The 25,210-nt window shown below is 33.8% G+C and overlaps 1 protein-coding gene across 1 annotated transcript; it reads right to left on the bottom strand.

Moving 5' to 3' along the window:
• Window positions 1–1,475: 1,475 nt before the first annotated feature.
• On the bottom strand, window positions 1,476–2,765 carry LOC131078831 (branchpoint-bridging protein). Its single transcript, XM_058016619.2, has one exon. It carries the CDS (start codon window positions 2,338–2,340, stop codon window positions 1,828–1,830), a length of 513 nt encoding a protein of 170 aa, XP_057872602.1. The 5' UTR covers window positions 2,341–2,765; the 3' UTR covers window positions 1,476–1,827.
• Window positions 2,766–25,210: the final 22,445 nt, after the last annotated feature.

The following is a 25,210-nucleotide window of genomic DNA, read 5'->3' as shown; positions in this document are numbered from 1 at the left end:
AGCTTCTTCCTTATTATCTTTATTAATTACTTCAAATACTTTCTAGGCTTTATGTTTTATATTTCTTGTTTGATTATTATATTTTAATTTTTTCTATAATAATATATTTTTCGTTGAAGCATTTATTTTTCATCTATCTTTCATTATTCATTTTTTTTATATTTCTCCTTTTTATAATTTAAAAAAATAATTATCTAATATTTGATCTTTCACTTTCTTTTGTCTGATGACGTATTACTAAATATAATCCAAAATATCTAATAAAAAATATACACAACTGAATTAAACAAGCTATCCGATTATAATTTTTAATTATTTATTAATTCTTATTGAAATTGTATAATTATTAACTTGTCAATATATACCTCCAAAACAACCAGTTTTGCTGGTTTTACGTCTACATAACAATGATTCTGTGATAGTTACTGAAAACGCATAAGGATAATCATATTTCATTTTGATGGGCAATGCCAATTTAGCTCTTCTCAGATGTCAGCAGTCAATCATTGAGGTGAGAGAAAACATATATTTTTGTTTACCAAAAAAAAATTCCGGCCCACGAGAGTGTTGCAGTAAAAGATAAAGGAAGGAATCCAGAAAGTTAAAAATGGACAGAATATTTGTCAAAAGCAAAGGCTCATTTTAAAAAACAAAAATTCTCCTCCAATGCAAATGTATGGAAAGTTTTTTCAAGGTCAATAAATACCTTTAAATTTAAAACAAGTGAAGAAAAGGTAATATTGGTATTTGTTTTGGAAAGTAGTTGTAATAGTTATAGGATTATTAAAGTGTTTATGATTGTTTTTGATATTGACTGTATATGTTTTTAAAAAATAAAATTTCGAGTCCATGTTACTGCATTTGAAAGCTTCTGAATATGATTGGTAAATTTTTCTATCAAAATACTCCAGAACATATTCTGATCCATCATAAAAATCAAGAGAGGATAGATCATTGAAAAAAAAAAAGAGTGATTCCAAAAACATACACAGTCAAAATCAAAAGCAATAATATAAAGTACTTTATAGAACAAAGTGTAAAATTGTAAATATATGCATATACCAAGCTCTAATCCTAACTTAAAAAACATTAAAAAAATATATATAGATAATAAATGCAAGCCCGAAATCCAATTTACCAGTCTAAAACTCATAAGAAATTAAGTGGATTGCTAATAAGCTGGATGATTAAATTTGCAGCTCCAAAACCCAATTTACCAGCCTAAAAATTATTGAAAACTTGACCTGTCACACAAATTGCTGATAAGCTGGGCTTTTGAAATACTGTGTACAAACATTCATCCATTAAAAAACCTTTTCTACAATGATGATGAAATTTTAGTGGAATGTGAAGCATTACTCAAACACAGACCCACAAAAAATTAAGCTGCTGTGTGCAAACATTCATCCATAATAAAAAAACTTTTTCCCAATGATGATAAATTTTTTATTCCCAGAAACTATTTGACAGTAATAAATACGAAAAGTTGAACTGAAATAGATTGCATGAGCAGAAGAATTTACAGAGCTTAAAGAGCTTAATTTGCCATTGATTTCAAGATGCAAAGAAAAGACTCCACCATTCAGAGCTTTATTTGAATAGAGAGGTAGAAAATTAGGCATTATTTACTGAATGGGGGTCTGTGCTTACAAACAGATCCAGCCGAACTCACAGAAGTCCATCAAAGATCAGCACCGCCGCTCAACGAGCTCTTCCGCACGGAGAAAAACTCCACAGGGCTCAATAAACCAGATCTGCCTGCAAATAACCATTAATAGCCAGATACATTTCTAAATTTAACCCCAGAGAGGGGCACCGAAAACCTACTCAGTAGTAAACCCTAAAAACCAACACTAGAACAGGAACCAGAAACATGTTAAGCAGCAAAGATTGGCGAAGAAGCATCTTTGAGGAGGCGGCGCGACCGTAAAGAAAAGCGTAGGTAGAATTATAACCAGGCGGAGTAGGGAAAATGTAGCGGTAAGGTGCAGGATTCGAACCGCTGCCGCATCCAGAAGAACAGGGCGAAGATGAAGAAGCCGGCGGCGGAGGACATTTATTATTCACCACAACGGAAGAAGGCGGCGGCGGAGATGGCGATGGCGGAGGCAGAACTAAAGCAGGCGGGGGCGGCGGCGGCAGGATTAGCTGATACGGAGGCGGCGACGGCTGGATTAACGCTGGCGTAGGCGGAGACGCCTGTGGCGGCGGAGTAGCGCAAGGGTTTTGACAAGTAGTACAAGTTGTACAAAGCACACCGGCAGGAGGCGGCGGCGAAAGATCATTTCCCTCCGCTAATCCTACCACCGCTACCACAACCAGCCACCAGAGCGCCGCCATTAAAGCACCGAAAAATTCGCCCAAATTTTTCTCTACAGATCTTCAATATTCCTCTACAGTGCTTCACAATTTTCCAGAACTCTTCTCCACAGTGCTTCAGAAATTCTCCGGACTTTTCTCTGTAGTTCCTCAGAAAATCTCTGACAGGTAGGGCTTCACAATTCCTCTACAGTGCTTCACAATTTTCCAGGACTTTTCTTCACAATTTCTCCGGAATTTTTCTCCACAGGGCTTCAGAAATTCTCTGACATTTAAGCAGTGAGAGTCCGAGATAACGTAATGTGCTCCGTCCACATGAAATATGTGCGCTCAGAGATCACTGTAACAAAAGATCTCAGAAGCACAGAAGAAGCTGCTGCGTAAAAAGTAAGCTCAGTACAGTCCACTGTCAGAGTGGTTTGGGCGTAATATATTTGTCGCCATTGTATACATTTTACAGGTGCCTAAAAGTTGCATCTTTGAGACGGAAAAATCCCACTACTACCGTTAGTTTTGACGGAAAGTCGACGTGGAGTTTTTTGACGTCGATTGAAAGAGATATTCATGTGCGCGTAAGCCAAAATTTCTCATCGTCCGGACGAGCAAACAGGCCCGCCGACAATACGTGGCACCATAGAGTCCAAATACAACACGTTAAGAGAAAAAAAAAAGCTGAGGTGGACCCCATTGAAGGGTGTGGTGGGGCCTGCCGCCCACTGTCTTGTAAGATTTTGCCTTGCTATTTCCCACTTTCTTCCTTGCTAGTTGTTTTTGCTTCTTTGTCTTTTGGTTTGGCTTTGGGCGGTGACACGTGGCGTTTCCGCAACTTTTTTCTCACACGAATCTATGTAAGTTCCAAGCACCAGAGAAAATTATTAGGTTATACCATTATACCATTATTTTGTTTCTTTAAGCTTGTATTAGATTTTTTATGGAGGTTATCATTTGGAAAAGGAGATTTACCTATCTCTTTTCTTTTCTTTTTTTATTTTCTATAATATCTCTTTATTGACTCAATGCTTTCATAAGTCTATGCGACAATAAAGGGTATTTTTTAAAAACAAATTATGATAAAGGTTTTTCTTTTTAAGGTTTGATGTTTTACTTTGTGGTAAAGAAGTTAATATATGTGAGGGTGTCTGAGAGAAATTAATATACGTGAGGGTATTTCGGATGAATTTTGTAAGCAAGGAAAATTTTAGTGGCGAATACTCATCAATTGGCTATTGTTTGTATCAGCCATTTCAAAATTGGCAAATAAGTTGGATTGAAAGAGGTGGTCGGATCGCCTTGACTTTATCAAATTTCAATCAAATGCATTTCAATTCGCGTTCATTTCTATTAATTATTTGTAACGATTTAAAGATTTCTCCAATAGAGTCTACGTGTCTACAACGGTCTATTATTTTCGCCTGCAATTTTGGAAGTGTGCCTTAATTCACCGCCATACTCGTCAATGGCCATCAATAGTTCAATTTGCATGAGGACCCAATTCACCCGACATTTTCGGAAGCGTGTCTTAATTCTTCACAATATTCGCCAATACCATTATTTGCAAGTGTCATTTAGCTCTTGATTTTTGGTAGGAAGAGTTTGATTCTTTGTACAATTTTGAGGTAATGTCGATGCTAGAGACCAATTATTCATATACCTTTAATTTGTACTCCCAATTGTAACGATTTTGATATTGACATGTTGCAAAAACAATGAGAGTTATATATCTTCTCAACTAGAAAGAGTTTGATTTGTACAATTTTGATGTATGCCCAATACTAGTAGGTCGTTTATTCATATAGCTTTAATTGAGAAGATATACAACTTTGATTGTTTTACTTTGTGGTAGAGAAGTAGACATATATGAGGTGTCTTAGATAATTATAGTGGACTCATTTAGTTTTTTTATTTTTGGTGGAAAGAGTTCAATTACTTGTGCAGTTTTAAGTACTCTCAATGCTAAGAGGTTAGTTATTCATATAACTTTAATTGTCAAGATATATAACTTTAATTGTTTTATTTTGTGGTGGAGAAGTTAACATATGTTAGGATGCCTCAGATGATTTTGATGGAATCGTTTAGTTCTTTATTTTTGGTGGAAAGATTGATTATTTTACTTTGTGGTAGAGAAGTTAACATAAGTGATGGTGTCTAAGATAATTTTTGTGAAATCACTTAGTTCTTGGATTTTTATAGAATGAGTTTGATTATTTGTACAATTTTTGTACTCCCAATACTAAGAGGTCATTTATTCATATAGCTTTAATTTGTACTCCCAATCCTAGCAGTTTTATAGTAATAAGTTGCTTAAACAATCAAAGTTCTCAACTAAAAAGAGTTTGAATATTTATACAATTTTGAAGTATGCTTAATATAAGAGGTCATTTTTTCAAATGAATTTAATTTTTTCTCTCAATTCTAACGATTATGATACTATCAAGTTGTGAAAATGGTCAAAATTAAATATCTTCTCAACTGAAAAATGGAGTGCATAATATCTTTATTGATGTAATGCTTTCATAACTTCATACAATAATAGCCACATAAATTTGGTAGGTAGATTATGATTTGTACTTTTTTTTGTTCAAATAAATAAATAAATAAAGTTTGAGAATTTCAAAATGTTTTAAATTATTGATGTAATGATTCCATAAGTTTATGGGACAATAAAGTTTAAAATATTCATGTGAAAAGCATTTTGTGATTGATATTTCACTTTGTGGTACACAAGCTAAAATGTGGAATACTTAAATTAGAAGATAATATTACTGGACAACTAAAGGATAAAATAAAAAGGTATTATAGTAGTGGGATCTATAGGGATCCTTGCCTTTATAACTATTAAAATGAGTCTATAAATTATTTTATATCTATCAAATATAATTTTTTTTTTTAAAGGGCTAGTATTTAAATAAAAATTATGCATCTTAATAGACAATATCAAAGACCTAAACTAGATCAACAACTTAAGACATTAAAACTAGAATATCATAACAAAGACTACAATGAACCTATAGCAAATAATAATTTAACTACTCCCCAACATTTCCCAAAAATAAAAGTAATAAGCATCAAGTTTATGGTACATCTTCCAACCATTGCTCATTTTTTTAACTTAGTCTTCCTCTATGGTTGCTTTATAAGGTCAGGAAATGAAACTTATAACAAAGAAATTTATTTATGGTGACATTGACTATGGATTGAAGGGCCGCATAATGCTAGAATAGTAAAGTCAGTACAAACCTTAAGAGAACCATGATGGTGATGAACATGTAGCTATGCTAGAACTTTCCCTAAATCATCCCAAAATGCCTAAAGGGCACCCATTTCATTCTTAGCTCTACTAATTCAACATCATTACTATTACCAAGGTTGGAGTGGAGGAATAATATTTGCTTGAACCCCTATTATCATACGGTTCTTCCCTTGTCATGTTACTACCTCCACATTGGCTAGAGTTGACCTATAAAATTGGTCTAGTAAAAGGAAATATAAATTCATATTATAGTAGTTGCATCTAGAAGATAAATCATGATATTTGCATTCAAATCTCCTCAAATAGTCACCTCAAAATGATTCCTTGACAATGGGAGTTGATCACTAATAACGCCCTTGACAAACCCTAGAATAGCAAGCTCATTGCAAGCAAAAATAAATTGAAAGCACTTGTCCATAAGTCTCTAAGGCACCAAGTGAACACCATAATGCTCCCTAGGTTACTTACTTGTCATTCCTTGCCAATAAGTAATAATCACCCTTACCACTTAGATAAGAACTAAATGATATACCACAAGCCATCACCTTCTTATCACTATGATAAGAAGAGATACAAGTGCCCCTTTAATTATGATGTCTCTCCACACCAAGAAATCTATTAATAACTATCATACAACATACTCCTGCCAAGAATGAGCTACTACTTAATTATGCCACTATAGCCCAATCTTCCATATGTTAATTACCAACCCAAATAATCCATCGACATATTATTATTAAATATTAATATATGTATATCTTATAGAATTACCCTCCTACTCCTTAACACATAGGACTACAACTACCCATGACCATTAGTTGTGACTAAAGAGGGCTTATAGGAAACTAAAGATTCTAAAATTTTCTATGTCTTTACATTATGATTATAAATGGTTGCCATTGCCTCTTATGTTATGTCTTTGTTGGCCAAACAATTAGCAACCTTGTCAAGATTCCATTTACAATGTTTATTTACTTGATGTTTCAAATTTATTCATTAAGTTTTCAACCTCATTTACATATATATTAAATTGGTAGCTTAGACTTTTACCCTTATCGGTGGGATTTATCACAATGATATCTACTCACCTTTGACTATTCATCTAGTATAGTTTTGAGGGGCTATCAATCCATTAAATGGGTTTCATTCACATTGCAATCTTAATTCTTGATCAATATATTTATTTATGTAGATAAATAGTGTACAATCTTCAAACATCTTGAAATGGGAAAAATGGGTTGCCTACATCTGGGTGGAGAAATTATTTATTTATTATTTATTCTATATAATACTTAAATATATTGTGTAAGAAGATATTGAATAGAGAGATTACATTAAAAAATTCAAAAATATGAGTTGCAAAGCATCTTCTCAATTTGGTAGCTATCACTCAAACATTGGATGTCCTTGTGGAGTACCTAGGTTGGGAAGGTCGATTTGACTATTATGATAGAACATGTGAAATTCATGATACCTAAAAGGATTACAATATGTGTAAGAGGAGTTTAAAAAAATTGAGATGCTTGGCCATGATCATAGGGGCATTGAATTTTTGTTATGGCTCATGGTTTTTATTACAATTTTTTTCCTTGGTTTCAATTTCTATATATATTGGAGGCAATGGGATGGTGGACCATGAGGTTCTATCATAGATACTCCTATGGTGTCATCCACTATAATTAGAGGGATACATGTAGAATGTATTATTATACTATATTATTTAGAATAATAGAAGCATAGATCTCTTTGGGGTGGAGTCTTTTCTTGTAAGAGTATCTCCACATATATCTAGTGCTTATAAGATTTATTATTATTTCTTTATTATTTTATTAACTTAACCGTATTGTAATCATATTAAATGTCTACATTGATAGTATTTTTATTGTGTCATTTACTCTAATATTTTAACATTTATATTAATTGTCTTTGGCTAGATTGTAGAAGTGAATACATTTCTTGGACTATTCTTGGATTTCCTATGGCTATAGTGGAGGTATTATTCTAGTAGTTTTACAAATATTTTTGTGGTTAGAGAAGCCATGAGAAGTAAATCAAAATTTGAGATTAATATATTCAGTGGATCCAAATAAGAGCTATGGAAACAAAAATAAAAAATAGAGTTTGATCTCTCAGAAGAGAGAGATCAATGGAGATTAGTTTCAAAGGAAGAAAAAACTATATAAATGACTAATGGAGATTGAGAGAAGATGGAAAAGGAGACATGGGGAATCATTTGATCATTTATTGCGTATTTACTTCTTTTGAATGTCTCAAAGGAGATTCTCACTTTTAGTTTGTGGAAGATAATTAATGATCTATCAAATAAAGAGTCTAGTAAACAAGATTTATTTAAAAATTAATTTGCATTCTTAAAAACTGAAGGATTATGATCTATATAGTTGAGTATTTAATCTCATTTTGATTCAACTAGGTAGTATTGATTGTTGGAGTCATTGGGTGACTCCCCAAAACCCCCCAAGATCCTTGAAAGACCAAAACAACTTCCACTAGAGAGAATGGCAAGAAATGTCGCTTCAACAATTCAAGATTGATTGAAATGATAAATGAGCATACCAAATGTACATGAGAAGTTGTGCTTATAAAGACAAGGTGATGAGGTGGGATGATAACTACCCTTGATACAAACGTTAAATGCATGATGCAAATATTAAATTCTAAGTGATGAAAAGTAAATAATGAGACATGGCCCTATCATAATGAACTTTTAAATTACCACCTAGGATAACTAACTTAGAACCTAAGTAAACTTAATATGTGAATAGGTTCTCACTAATGACTATATAGGTAATAATCTCATTCACACAGTAACATTGATGTTAAGATAAAAGAGGAGGATAACCGTATCTTGTTATTTTGTCTTTATTTGAACCCTGATAAATTTTAATCATTGCATTAACTACTTCTACCATGAATCTAAAATGTATGCTCTTGTTATAACTTTACTAGTTAATGATGAAACGATGTAGATATCCATGAACAAGGGTTCCAATGATGCATTGCATCTGAGGAAGATCCAAGGAAAAAGGTTTGTTAAGAAAAAGGGGGGTATATAGATCTCTAAGCCAAAATGATTGTCTAAATATTGGACTTGTGGAAAATGGGGCCATATAAATAAGGAATATAGAAAAAAAAGTATTTCAAATATTTATCTAATGATTAAAATGATGCTTTTTCTAGTGATGAATCATGGCTAATCAATCCAAGTGTCTTATATCATATGAATCCTCACAAGGAGTGGTTTTCTTCATATAGAGCATGTATGATGGTGGCGATGTGTTCCTTGACTTGACAATAATTAGCATTAGATTATTGGAAAAGGGAAGGTAAAAATTGTGTTTAATGATTAGAAAGTAAAATCTCTCATAAATTTGTTGCACATGTTCTAAGATTAGTATATAATTTTCTTTTAGTTTCTAAAATGAATAATGTTAGAGTACATGTTAAGTTTGGTCTAGGAATGATTTTCAATTTGTTTATAGGGAAATTTGTGCTAGCTAAGAGATCTCCTTTATTTAAGCTTGATGCATATAATTATCATAAACTAACCCATCTAACTAAAATATTCAAATTCATGTATGTTGTGTAAGAAGGGTCACATTAGTGAAAAATAGCTTAAGATCCAAGTTAACAAAAATATAATGTATGGTCTATTTGGCAATTTTATAGATTTTGATTTTTGTGGGCATTGTGTGTTTGATTCACTTTTGGTAAAACCATTACGGGAGTCGATTTAATTGTAATGAACCAAGATAAAAGGCGATGGGTATTTATGTAGTATGGCTACAGAAATGATGCAAGTTAACAATGAGAGTAGAATTTTCTACGACACTCTCATGTGAATGATCTTGGATTCAAATATCTTTGATAATAATAAACTAGGGCATATCGTTAAATGCACCACCCTTGTGTGTAATTTAAAGTAATTCTCTCTTCAACTATATACCAAAATGTTTAGTGGCAAGAGAGAACTATAATAACATAATTGTCTACCTTACAAATTCATTTACAATATTTTGTACTCTTCTTAGATGCTCTTTCAGTTGTGTTTTTAGTCCATTTTTATCTCTTTTTCACACCTTGTCTAGTCTATTATATGCTTATTGTAGACACCTAAAAATGGTCACACGCTTGCGGAGTCATACTTTAACATTTGTGCATTGCCTCATTTTAGGTTTTTGCATCGCATTAACATTTTCTCCTATGTCACGCACTTGGTCTTTATCATTTGCGAGCATCAAGTCATTCTTCTACATTCTTCAGTTGTCTCGCTTTCGAAATTGGTCTTGTCGACAACACTATCCAGTCATGATTTTGATCGATTTTATCCTGTCGCATCAATGTGCGTAGTCATTTGTCATTATTTTGGACATCGTCAATCCTAATTAGGGTTTTGTCCTCTTATCAATCTTGTCATTTTGCGATCGATTTGTCATCGATCATTGTCATGTTCAATCTTGTCATTTTGTGATTGATTCGTCATCGATCGTGGTCATTTTTAATCTTGTCATCTTGCAATCTAGTTTGCCGTCGATCCTCGTCCTCTTGTCAATTTTGTCATTTTGGATCAATTTGTCATTGTTCCTCATCAATCGGCGCATTTATCAATCAAATCATTTATCACATTGGTCTTTTATCAAGTCAAAATCATGATCAAATCGAATCGATAACAATTATCCTTTGTCAAGACCTAATTGTCATCCTTGCATTGCTAATTCATCTTCTAGGGTTTCGTGATTTAATCATTTAACCTTGTTTGTCATTTCTTCCTTTAGGATTAATAAATTATTTATTTATCCTAAGTCTTCCTGTCGCAATTAAATGTTTAATTCAATTGGCTAACTTATTCCTCTTTTTGTGAATTAATTAATAAATGATAAATTATTAATTAATTTACCTAATTTTCTAATTTTCCATTATTTTCTAATTTCCTAATTCCTAATTTCCACCTATTTTCTAATTTCCTAATTCCTAATTTCCACCTATTTTCTAATTTCCTAATTTTAATTTCCACCTAATTAACTTGTCTCTAGTTCTCCCTAGTTTTGTGCTTCATGCGTTATACTATTGACATAGTAAGATGTCATAAGGTTCTAGTTCTCTAATCTTTGCATTGGCAATATGTCATAATTCATGACATAGAAGGTGTCATAACCTTCTTCTTTCCACTCATTTTTCCCATTTTGAAATCAATTGCTTCTAATATCCATTTCATGCTAATTTGATCTTTTCTCCAATTTTTCTATAAATTGGATGATTTTTCTTCAATCAAGGGTAATTACTTTGTTGAAATAATCGCTTTGTCAAAACAATCACATTTCGAGTACTCTTGCACCATAATCTTGTCTATTTGCTTTCATCTCATGTGTATGCACTTGAAGGTGAGATCCACAAACAAAGGCTATTTGGAGAGGAAAGAAGAACAATGGAGCCGCATGAAGGAAGCATTCATATCTACATTTGGTTTGCATAGTATTTAGTCTTGAATGTTTTGTCTTTATGTCTTTATTGAGTGTGTTTAGGATAGATCATTGCATTTAGTTTTTGTGATTGAGCAAGATTAGTATTTTGAATTGCTTGTGATGATTTCCGATTTCCTATGCTACATTAATTGGTGAACCCGACGTGAACACTAACCATCTAACCCCTTAACTGTGTTTTTGAGTTGATTTGCAGGTCAAAAACCCAAAAACAGGGTAGTGCAGGGTTTTCTGGGACATTTTGCGCCTGTGTTAGACAACTTGCACCTATGTTAAGCATTATGCGCTTGTGTTAAAGACATTCTACACCTGTGTCATGAGTTCTGCGCCTGTGTCATGAGTTCTATGCCTATGTAAAGTCCAGAAACAGAGGTGAAAATGCAGTGTTTTACTTGAAAATTGTTTGTTTTTGCATTCTGTTTTCTGTTTTTTTGGTTTTTGGTACTAATTATTTGTGCAGCATCTTGGCACACGCATGGAAAATACAACAAATGAAACTACTAACATGTTTTATGTAGAATTGATAGTCAAAGAATAAACACCTCAAACTTCTAACTTGGGTTTTTGCAGGTTGCCTTGGAGAAACAACTAAACTTGGTGTTTGCAATTAATTTTTTAGGCACCTAGCGATTTCTAAATAGGTTGGAATGAACATGTTTTTGCTTTGATTGTTGAGTGTGACATTGGAGTAGGAGAGTATGCTCTCATCCTTCTTAGGGTGATCAGAAATCCAGATCTTCGATACCATGCTCATTGTTTTGATTGTGTGTCACCCTTAGAGGGCCTGCCTTCCCGACCATTTGCTTTTGCAAGCAAGTGATAATTGTGAGAAGGGAACGACCCAAAGTGAGTATGGCTAGAATACCTTGGCATTCTAACTCACTATAAACAAATACCTGATGAGCGAAAGCTTTGAAGGAAGGGTTACGTGGGAATTGCAGTTACTTGGGAAGTGATGACCCTTGGACTCTTTCTCATATCAACATCTAAGTAGGACCTCACGGTCTAAATCGTGCTTGCACGACTACATTTGTTTGGTATCTTGGTGGGCTTAATGTCTCAATCACGCTTGCGTGACATCAAGGAGTAACACTTAACAAAAATCCTTACTAAACACCTTGTTTTTAGAGGCCAAAAACCCTTCTAGTTGTTTGAGAAGGACAAGTTTAGATACTTGGAAGAGATACTAAGTTCGCCATGGGGAGATTTCCATGGGGAATGATGCTTGGCTGCCCTGAGAAGTGAGTGTCGTGGAGGGGAGCCCGTGGGGTCAAGCATCTATGTATTCTCCTTGAATCCCATAACAAGTCTACCTCTCAAGTACCTAATGTCCTTGCCTACCATAATAAATGTGGGAATGAGTATGATTGTCTTGAGTCTATGTTAAAATATCTTGTATTCTTTGCTTGTCAAAAGTTGAACTGCATCTCATTTCAAAAGCAAGACAAATTGATTCAAAACAAGGTTAAACATAAGAGCATTTCATCCAACAAAGTTCAAAACACTTTCAAACATGGTTGTCAAACATTGTTCAAAATCTTGTCTTAACATTCATGTCACTTACATTTAGGTTCATCCTAGGTTGCATTTTGCAAAGTTCATTGTCAAGTACCAAGGTTAGGTTTCACCTAAGTCATACTCCTTTGCATATCAATAAGGGTCATCCATTTGCATATGTCCTCTTGCATTAAAGTCATACCTTTGTCATACATTGCATACCCTAGGTCCCTTCATTAAGCTTAGGTCATTATCATATCATATTAGGGTCATTTGCATAGTAATTGTCCCTTTGCATATAGTGTCAAAACTAGTTTTTGTCATACTTGAGTAATCCAAATCTTTGATAAACCCTAAATTATTGTTAGGAAGTCTAGACCTTATCAAACCTTTTTTCCTTTTGTCATCAATGTCATTTCGTCAAACCTAGCTTAGTATCCAAGCATATAGGGGAGACTTTGTCATTTGTCCTTTTGTCACTCGGTCCTTTTGTCCTTTGAGGTCTAGACATCATTTCAATTTCCTAAGGGTCTCTTTTTAGATTTGCATTCCAAAAAGTTTGTCAAAATCTTGAAAAACAACCAAAAACATAGATTGCATTCTTGCCATAGATTGCATTTTCATCTATTTTAGTTTGCATTTAGTTGCATATCATATATTGTCCTTGAAAAATTTCCAAAAATGTTGCATTTGCATAGTGACATGTCTATTGAAACAAGGTTCCAAGAACCAATGATGCAACAAAGTTTGACATATCAACCGACAATGCAATCACAATTATATCCAACCCAACAACAAGGCAATATCGATCAAACTTTTCACGATGATGTAAATGTCCAAATACAAAAACTAGAGGAGAAGCTAGCTCAAGAAAATGAGATTTTGGAACAAAGAGTGAAAAACATTGAGAAGAATAGATCACAAATGTCAAAAATGTTTCAAAAATTTCCAGGTCGAAATCCAAAGATTGAGCCAATTGATGTAAGATCTCTTCTTGAACGATCAGACATACCAGCTCTCCTCTCCCAAATAGAGATGATGAAACAATTTCAAGAAAACAGACAACATCAATTTCAACATTATGTGCCTCCACAACAAGAACAAGAAGGTGTTTACTATCAATCAGATTTTCAACCATCACAACCAATTGTTCAACATTTCCAACATATACAACCAACACAACCAATGGTCCAATTTCAACAATATGTCCAACCAACTATACAATGTCAACAAATGGTTCAACCAATGGTGGAATATCAACAAGTTCAATCAACATATCAATGTCAACAACCACAACCAAACATTCAAAAACAAAGGTTGCAACCCACACCAAGCCAAATTTTGAACATGTCAAACCAATTTGATCAACATCTAGTTCGAAATCAAAACATGACATCAAACCAAGACCAACTCCTTGCCAAACAAGTTCAAATTCCAGATACAACCATGTCAAAACCTCGAAAGAAAGGTGGCTTTATTGCAATGCTCTTAAGGAACCTACCGAGTGAGTTCTTTGAAAAAGATCAAGATAATAAAATTATGTCTAGCAATGCCTCATCCCCCCACAAACAAATTGACTCTCCAGTGGCATCTATCCCTACACCTTTAGAAGTTTCCCAAGAACCTTCCATATTGTCCTCATCAAACAATACACCCAAGGACACAATTACCCAAGGGCTATCCATAATTGATTGCCATGATAATCCAATTCATGATGCACATCCTTGTCATGTTTCAGAAATACAAGACCCAATGCCACCATGCACTTTATTGCCATTACCTATTTTAGAGGACCCCATTCAAAGTCCCTCTTCCTCATGTTCAAGCATTGATTCCCTATCATAATCCATCACAAATGTTCAAAATGCATTTCCTTCATCCCAAAACATTAATCCCTTGCCAAAATCCCCCATGCATATCCAAAGTCCAACCCCACGTCAAGAGGATAATTTAGAGCATGAAGAAACGTGTCTTGAAATAGATGAAGATCAAGATCCTGAAACCTTATCATCCCATCCAATTGTTGACCAGGATCCCATTTCCCTAGACACTCACGATGATTCCCCTATTCTTGTCCATCCTATCCAAAATCCTATTGACACCTCATTCCCCGGGCAAGATCAAGATATCCCAGTCCATCCAATCCCAAACGATCCCCTTCCATTTCATGAAAAAAATGTCCTTTCAAATCCCATTGAAATTCCACTTCCTAAGAAAGATCAAGATATCCCTTCCATCCTTTCCGATGATCCCATTAAAAGTCAAGAGCAAAGCACCTTTAAAGAGGATTCCCATGATCTTCCTCCTTGTCAAGATCAAATTATTCCTTTAGATCCTCCACAAGATCCACTTGTTCCTCCATCTCCACGTCCTAATCCAGCATATACACTCCAAGATCGCATTTCTTTTGATGATCCCATTATTTCTCTCATTCCATCTCTTGAAGAGCCTATCATTGAACCATGTCCACTACACAATCCTAGTCCCTCTCATGATCCTAATCCCCCTCATGATTCTAACGTGTCAGTGCAAGATGTCCATGAACCCTCGATATGCATAATGGGTTCTTCCACTTTGGTGCAATCTGATCCACTTCAAGATCTCATTATTTCTCTCATATCATATCCACCTCATAATGGACTCGCGTCTTCTTCCCAAAGAAAAGAGTATCCTACAAGTCAAGATATTCATAAAGGCCAAGGGGTAGACCTTCACAAGCAAGAATCCCTCCATATCAAAGAAGATCTTAAGGGTCATGTCTACACAACTCACTCTCAAGACGTTGGTATCCCTCCATCAAAATCCAAACATATCCCTTCCCCATCATACCTTCCATCCATCTTAGGTCCTTATATCCCTTTGTCCTCTATGCAAGGTCAGCAAAGGCACACATCCTTGAGTAAATTTCATCCATCCAAAAGAAGTCCATTTCATTCATATCCATCCATGCATTCCTTTCCCCCTCCAAGCAATTTGGATGCCAAGTGTAAATGTCATAAGTCTAAAAATCCACATGTATTCAAGGATCAACATGTCCAATATAATCGACATGTCAAAACAAAGAACAATATGATCTATAAAGAAAAAGAATATCCGAAAGGCCACAAAGGCCCATTGCTCAAAAAGCAAAGTCAAAATATATATGGGTCCCTAAATCCCTTATGCAAGCAATGCACTCCAAGGAACCACAAAAGCATAAAAAATCAAAAACCATGTGGATCCCTAAGCGGCTGCTTGAAGCACAAAAGCCTAAAGAAACATCCAAATTGGCATCTACAATTGCTATTCCTCCATCCAAACCTTCCAAGTCTATTCCTCCATCACCTTCTTCATCCGTTTTGGGCCCTTATGTCCCAAAATCCCAAGCTATTCCTCCATCAAAATCTCAATATCCAAAATCCATTTTTCCTCCATCAGTTCATCACCCCTCAAGGTGTGTGCCAATGTCGATCTTGCCAACATTTCTATCCACTCAAGCAGAGTTCTTCCAATATCCTATCCATTATCCAATGCATATTTTCCATCCTTCGATCCCTTTGGTCCAATCCTTTGCATAAATCCTTGCCTTAGTTTCATCTCATTTTCCATGTCCTTATCCCACCAATGTCTTTGAGCATACTTTTATAGGTCATTTTTTTTTTCAAGGCTACTATCCAAACAAAAAGACGCTTGAGTCCTTCTTCCATCCCCTATCATGTGTCCATCTTCTATTGAAAAAGTCAAAAAAAATTACAAAAAAAAAAAGTGAAAAAAATAGACAAAAGAAAAAAATAAAGAAAAATAATTCGTCCACTGGTGAAAACCTGGAAAACAGGCACCTTGGGCAAGTACCATGATGAAAACCTGGCAAACAGGTGTCATGCGTAATCTATGAACTTCTTGCACACCACACTTGGGGGCAGGTTTCCTCCTTCATATCCTATTGCCCTTCATTATCCTATCGAACCCCTATCATTACCCTTCATATCCTATTGTCCCTCATGTCCAGTTTCCCTTTCCACCTTTGATCTTGACAAGGCTAACGATCATCATGAGCATCATGCATCTTGTTTGCAACTTTTAGTCCACCATAGCTTTTGGTCATTTATCCATTTGCTTATTATAACTTTTCATCCATATTCCCTGTCTTATTGCAACTTTCTGCCACTATCCTATCCCAACCTTCAGTCCATGTCCCTTATCCATTCTTGGTCTTGCTTATCCTATCCATCTCTTATCACTATCCATACACTCTGTTTCATTTCTTGATCTTGATCTGACATAAGGATGCAAAATTTAAACATGGTTTCAAAAACCTCTTGACATGTCCCTCATGCCATGTTCCTGCTTTATATTGTCATATCCAGTCTCTTGTCCCATCACGCAATAGCCCTTGAAAATTGCATCCATATTGTCTCCATGATAAAAGGCCTTTGTCTTCCCTCTATCCACCAATATTTCAGCAAGCCTATTTATTCACCTGTCATATTCCTTTCCTTGCTAGACACTGGGGGCAAAATCAACAAAATTGAAAAATGTCCTGAAATAATTCAAAAAAAATTGAAAAATGTCCTGAAAAAATCTCTAAAAATCAAATAATGTCCTGAAAAAAATCCCTAAAAAGTCAAATAAAGTCCTAAAAAAATGAACACAAAAAAATTTGTAAAACTCGAAAAGCAAAAACAAAAATATTGCTTTTGTGCATAGACAGATTGCTCAGCGTACATCCAACGACAATCACTTCAACACTGCGCTTTAATGAAATCATGCGTTAACAGATGAACTTTTTCAATCACAAACCAGACATTCAAACTGATCACAATTGTCTTATCAATCGAACATCAACATCAATATCACTCGTCCTTGGCACAATATCATGGGTCTTATACAGGGTGTGGTATAGTCGAAACCAGACTGTGTCCTGTCTTAGACGGGGTACCACATTACCTGAAACCAGACAGCATGATCGTTCTATCAGCGCTTTCAACTTTTGACAATGAAGATCAAGGTGTTTGTTTGATTTATTGGCATCTTATCTTTTTTATTGATTTCTCTTCGGTCATGTTCCTGTGTTGCTCGATGATGTCACTGAGTGATTTAGAGTGACCGGGATGGTTCATGGTCCCTTTATTTCTTTTTGTTGTGATTGCTGTTTGTCTGTGATGTGTCTGTCTTTTGCAAAAAGGGTTGCATTTCAGCTCTGGCCTTCAATGCCATGATGCTACGCATCCATTTTGCTACATAAAAATAAAGGTTCTCACCTACAAAGTGCATTATTGAAAGCAAGTTTTTCTTCGTCTCTAACTGTCCTCCATCTCATTTTCTTCTTACTAACATTTCTTCTGTCAGTCTTGGCAGTCTGTTTGCACCTATCATTTTCTATCATTTTTATCGATCAATTGGCCTCTTTTGTGCATTTTTCCAGCCAATTCCTCGAGGGGGCATGCATATGTCACTGTCATTGTCTAGGGCATTTTCATTATTGTTCTTTGAAACAACGCTTAGAATCACATTGTCTCAAAGAGGGGCAAAATGTAGACACCTAAAAATGGTCACACGCTTGCGGAGTCATACTTTAACATTTGCGCATTGCCTCATTTTAGGTTTTTGCGTCGCATTAACATTTTCTCCTATGTCACGCACTTGGTCTTTATCATTTGCGAGCATCGAGTCATTCTTCTACATTCTTTAGTTGTCTCGCTTTCGAAATTGGTCTTGTCGACAACACTATCCAGTCATGATTTTGATCGATTTTATCCTGTCGCATTAATGTGCATAGTCATTTGTCATTATTTTGGACATCGTCAATCCTAATTAGGGTTTTGTCCTCTTATCAATCTTGTCATTTTGCGATCGATTTGTCATCGATCATTGTCATGTTCAATCTTGTCATTTTGCGATCGATTCATCATCGATCGTGGTCATTTTTAATCTTGTCATCTTGCAATCTAGTTTGCTGTTGATCCTCGTCCTCTTGTCAATTTTGTCATTTTGGATCAATTTGTCATTGTTCCTCGTCAATCGGCGCATTTATCAATCAAATCATTTATCACATTGGTCTTTTATCAAGTCAAAATCATGATCAAATCGAATCGATATCAATTATCCTTTGTCAAGACCTAATTGTCATCCTTGCATTGCTAATTCATCTTCTAGGGTTTCGTGATTAAATCATTTAACCTTGTTTGTCATTTCTTCCTTTAGGATTAATAAATTATTTATTTATCCTAAGTCTTCGTGTCGCAATTAAATGTTTAATTTAATTGGCTAACTTATTCCTCTTTTTGTGAATTAATTAATAAATGATAAATTATTAATTAATTTACCTAATTTTCTAATTTTCCATTATTTTCTAATTTCCTAATTCCTAATTTCCACCTATTTTCTAATTTCCTAATTCCTAATTTCCACCTATTTTCTAATTTCCTAATTTTAATTTCCACCTAATTAACTTGTCTCTAGTTCTCCCTAGTTTTGTGCTTCATGCGTCATACTATTGACATAGTAAGATGTCATAAGGTTCTAGTTCTCTAATCTTTGCATTGGCAATATGTCATAATTCATGACATAGAAGGTGTCATAACCTTCTTCTTTCCACTTATTTTTCCCACTTTGAAATCAATTGCTTCTAATATCCATTTCATGCTAATTTGATCTTTTCTCCAATTTTTCTATAAATTAGATGATTTTTCTTCAATCAAGGGTAATTACTTTGTTGAAATAATCGCTTTGTCAAAACAATCACATTTCGAGTACTCTTGCGCCATAATCTTGTCTATTTGCTTTCATCTCATGTGTATGCACTTGAAGGTGAGATCCACAAACAAAGGCTATTTGGAGAGGAAAGAAGAACAATGGAGCCGCATGAAGGAAGCATTCATATCTACATTTGGTTTGCATAGTATTTAGTCTTGAATGTTTTGTCTTTATGCCTTTATTGAGTGTGTTTAGGATAGATCATTGCATTTAGTTTTCGTGATTGAGCTAGATTAGTATTTTGAATTGCTTGTGATGATTTCCGATTTCCTATGCTACACTTATGTATCTTAGTTGATAGCATTATGTAGTTCAAATTTAATTTATATTTATAATGGTGAAGATTGTATACCCATGCTAAATGTAATTATTTCATTAACTTCAAGTGACACTAAAGAGTGTATTTTCAAAAATTACGTGAAAATATTTTTGGAATTAATATTTGACTATTATAGAGAAGTTAAGTATGTAATATTGTGCATTTGTGGGGTATGATGTCATTCCTTCTTCTTTTTTGAAGATGTATTTAATTTTCTTGTTTAATATTTGAATGGGAAACTTATATTAGCCAAGCTAATTCCCATTTACTTGTATACCCATTTTGAGAGAATGGATTAACACATTTACATATCAACATATGTTGCAATCTTGTGTGAAGTTGGGAGTTTTCCCCATATTTTTACTCATCACTTTATACACATTCCTACATATTTATCCTCCACATTATACATAGACACACATTCTAATCTATTCACCCAAATTAACTATTTATTATACCTATTCATCCATTCATTCTTGACATTGATTTTACCATTCCCATGTCTCGCGATATTTTTGTGGATATAGGATTGATGAATTCGACCCTTCATTTTACAAATTTTAAATTCAAAAGTTTGATTGACTATCATCCATTCTTTTCTTTGTCTAAGTTGTATAAACCTATATATACATAATTAATTATTATATTCATGCATTTGAAGGCATTCAATTTCATTCATTTATCTTCATCAAACATTAAGGAAATATCTTTTATTATTATTATTATTTTAAAAAATGGCTCACATCTTATGACATATAAGGATAGTGAATATTTATGAGAACCTTGGGGAAGCTATTGAACTGTGAGGATCAAGTTCTCCTTGATCAAACCCCTTGCTAGACTAGATTTACAACCTTGGGATAATGATTGAAAATAACAAACTCAAACACACAATGAACTATCTATTGATTCATATGTAATTAACTATTTTTATGCTCCAAATTTAAATGTTATTATGATAAATACTCCTTATGATGTAGATGTTTCTTAGTGTTCTTGGATGTCTTCAAATGCACAAATGCAAGCCTTTAAATGCTGAGACATAATATTAGTCACTATATTATTATGATCTGTAGTTTTGAATTTGAAAAGTTAAATTTTATAATCAGGCTTAAATAATACAGGATTGACTCAAGACAAGAAATGTAAAATATTAAAATCAAGATTGATGTATGGAAGTGTAAGCTAATAATGGAGAGACTATGTAGAAATATGTGTAAATAAGATTGATATAAGATCAAATATATAAAAACGTGACAAAATAAAAATAAATAAAAGTTTAAAAAAAACCAAACTTAACACTTTTCATTATAATTAAATTATCTTTTTTTACCTAAAACGAAACAAAAATTAAAATAAAATATATAAATTTCAACATTACACTTATCCTTGTTTTTCATTAAAATATAAATTCCATTCATTTATTCTAATGATAGGCCCTACAAGGAGATTCAAAATCTAGACACACATAATTAAGACTAGACCATTTGGTCAAAAACAAAATGTTAGGAATGTTCCTTTCATTATGCGTGGCACCTTCTTCAACGGTTATAATGTAAAGATTGACAAAAGTAGTTTATTTTCTCACATCGCTTTCATTGGACTAATATTTCATTAATCAAAACAATTATTAAAACTTTTGCAAAATGATAAAGAGATCATATTGCCACCCAAAAAGCATTCAAAGGATGTGATGTCATATCATTAATTTTTTTAGTTAGGGTATATTGTTTTTATAGATGATTATAAATGGCTATTCATACATAAAAAGCTACATTTTAAAAGTAAAGCAATTTTATTTAAAAAAGTATTATTGATGGACTTAAATTTGATGTATATTTATATATATTTAAAAAATGGAACTTTATTATAGGTGAAGGTATATATCATTTAAGATAAGTAGAAATATAAATCAAAGTAATGTATTTGATTTTTTTTAGTCATCTTTATATGCACCACTTGATCACTAGTAGTTGTATCCAACTTGTAAAAGAGATGAGTGCTTTCCCTATCTTTTTTCCATCCCCCAAAAAAGAAGATGTTGGATGCAATTCATAATGTGTTGGAAGTGAATACGATCAAAATGTGTCACGTGTAATTATAACATGTTTACCTGAAAGGTAATATTCTAGGTCGTTGAAAGCGAGTTCAAGGGAAGAACTTGATTTAAAAATAAAAATAAAAATTTGAACAATATATTGATTCATTACTAAGTAATTTATGGATTTGATTGTGTGAATTTTTACTGTTACCAATGTTTCGGATCAAACTCCATGATCCATCATCAAGGTGATAGTAAGAGAAGAGAGCAAAACTTGACTCTAGGCTTCTTAAGTTGTTTAGATTTGTGTAACAATTCCCTCCCATGAAGGGTATCATTTACAAGCATGAGATTTCCAAAGTCCATATCAATGTTGCTAATCTAGTTTTGACAGTGTGAATTTTTATTATTACCAACGTTTTAGATCAAACTCCATGGTCCATCATCAGGGAGTTTGATCTGAAATGTTGGCAATAATAAGAATTCATAAGGTCAAATTCAAAAATTACTTAGCAACCTTGATATGGACTAAGGAAATATCATGCTTCTTACATATTGATTCACTTATACTAGAAAGGAGGACTCCAAGATAAAGCATACAAGTAATATGGTAAGTTATGGCAAGGGAAAATTCCAATAAATAACAAGAAAAGATTTGGTGGTAATGATTTAGCATGTTGGGACTTGTGATTTGTGAGTAGTCAAGGCCCATCCATCATTATGGGAACATATCAACAACTCCCACAAGAACATCACATTTTGAAATATAAAAATTCAATCCTGTAGCATAGAAAACTAATAACATATATAAGCTTAGATTATCTCTTCTTACATTTTCCATTATATTACTCTTACAAACATATTGATTATCATTGAGACTCTTTCCATTACCTCCATATTGAAACCTATCTTTAGGGAGTCATTAACTATCAAATTTATATTTTTAAGAAACATAACCTTCTTTGACTTGATGTTATTTATGTTGGAAAAGTGTGTTATGCACCTTACATAATGACATTGCAATGTTGTTGTTAGGGAGGTGTATCAAGTATGCCTTTTTAATAACATTAAATGTTGTTGTGAATTGTGTGTTAGTGTTTAAATAGTCAATATGCACATAGTTAGCTAATCACCTTTCTAGGATTTACCTCTTCACACCTAACTTAAGTTTAATGAGACACACACGTCTTCATCAGTTCAGACACCTAGTGCATTCATGTTTGACACTTGCCCACACACTTGTCAAGTGAACTCACAAGTGTTTCACCTTTGGAGGGGTAGTGAAAGTTTCACTCCTACCTTCTCACCTCCTTATCCTTTCTTATATATGCAAGGTTGATCATTGTATATTACACACTCTTCATTTGTATATGATAGACATAATATTGTGCTTATTTTTCTCACTTGTGGAAGGTTATTGATTCACGCTTTCTAATATTGGCTAATTTCTAACATGGTATCACAACCTTGAGAGCACATTATATCTCGCTTTATGATTTTTGCACATTGCCCTTTCATTGAGCATCACAGAGTCAAAAGGAAGCCTCCATGTTTCTGAGAGGCTTGACAAATAATAAATACCTTTCATTTTCTCAAATTTGATAATTTTTTATTTTTTTCATTTTTTTTATTTCCTACACATGTACAAAAAAATTGAAAAAATAAAATAAATTAGTAGAGGGTTGTATTGCCCTCTGCCCATGTGACATTGTTTGTAGATAATTTGTTTATGTATAAAATTAGGCCATTTCAACCTCTTCTACAAAAAATTGTGGCATTTTTTGGCCTATTTGCATGGATTTTGTTGCCTATTTGGCCTTATTGCGGGTTCATGAGATCATAAGTTTTGAGAGGTCAAGGTTTTCTAAAAGTTCTTAACATTGGACATTGACGTCCATGGTAGTCATCTCCACATAAGTGTTTGTTGTGCCTATGATAATATTAGCTCCAATGATCTCATCATCGTTCTCTATCCTCAACTCTACCAAGCGGCCCCCATTGACATTATCAAGCATTTATTTTTTGCAGTTTATTGAATTTCCCACACATAATCTCTCTCAACCAACATAATAGCATATGCATTTTTGAAGAAAAAAAGGCCTTCTTTGTTGCTCTCTATTCCCAAGTTTGTGAGGTTATTTATTTACTCAACAAATATGTTATATTGAGATTATCCTTAGCAAGAAGAGGTGACACCCACAATTGTGAAGCGATCTTGTCATGCCATCATAGTGCCCTTACCAGCATTTACAAGGAACATTGTTCCACTTATATAGAGGGGTGAGTTTTTCACTATGCAAGCTATCTTTTATTGACATTCATCAAAGTATTTTGATAAATGAAGAAGGAAGAGGCTTTAACTATAGATAGTTGGCATTTTGTTTGGTGATAATTGGAGCTCTTAGTGCACCTATCTATTGTCCAACTTATACTCGACACTTTTTGGAGGCCAATATTAACAACCACTAGGCATATCTTCACAATTCCTTGTTGCATGACCTCCCTAATTAATGACCTTTATTATTGGTTTATTTGTTGATTGTATCTTTGAATGATTGTTGTAACTCAAGTTTCAAAGGTGAGGACTTGGTCTTGTAGGTTGTGTGGCAGTTGTTTCCTCCATACTTCCCTGCTGAAAATCTAGTTGTTCTACAACTACATTCCTCCTTAGATGACAATATTTGACAAAGTCTCTAAGGCATCAAATCTCTCTCAACAATACCTATTAGAGCACACACAATATATTGAGAGGAGGGATGGATTAATATATCCAAATTTTAACTTAATTAAACATTAATTGCTATTAATATCTTATCCAAGCATGAACCTTAAAACATCAAAGCTTCTTTTACAAATATACTTAATAATGTAGAAATTAAACAACAAATACAAAACAAAAATCCACACAAATAACACTAGATGCATGTGGAACCCCAAGACGATAAAAACATAGTGAGTATAGTTGCTTGGATCTATTGGCATTTTTGATGATTATGTTGTGATTACCATTGATGGACACACACTTGCATTGAGATCACTTTTGTATGTATAAGTTAAAGCTCAACCAGTATTTGTTCCCAACCGGTATGATGCATTATAGTCCTTAGACTATTGGTGTTTTGCAAAAAGTGATTACCGATCTGAAGCGGTATGTAGACCCCAAGCGGTTCAAGGATCTCAAGTAGTACGAAGGATCAAAGCGGCAGGACACATATTTCCCAGTCTTCATTTTTGTCAAATTGACAATTGGTATTTTGTATGAACTGGTAATACTCTATGATGAGTTACCAACCAGCATTTTGTGATGAGTTACCATCCACCGATTGTTTGACGGTGTCGACACTTCAACGGTGCTTTTTGTGTCGTGTTACAGAATATGTCTAGATGCATTGAACCTAGGAAATTGTATTGTAATCCTATTGGACCGACATGAAATCAGATTCCTTTAAAAGGACATCATGTCTAGGGTTTTAGGTTGTTGCTAGGGTTCAAGGTGGTTGATGAGTTAGAGAGAGTGTGAATGTGTAGAAGACTGAAGTAATGCTGGAATG

Source organism: Cryptomeria japonica, chromosome 2, assembly GCF_030272615.1.
Source record: "Cryptomeria japonica chromosome 2, Sugi_1.0, whole genome shotgun sequence".
Lineage (NCBI taxonomy): Eukaryota > Viridiplantae > Streptophyta > Pinopsida > Cupressales > Cupressaceae > Cryptomeria > Cryptomeria japonica.
This window is presented reverse-complemented; position numbering and strand designations above follow the sequence as displayed.

What these genes read in the sequence shown, in the direction of transcription:
- LOC131078831 (XM_058016619.2), bottom strand. Translation starts at nt 2,340, where the DNA reads ATGGCGGCGCTCTGGTGGCTGGTTGTGGTAGCGGTGGTAGGATTAGCG.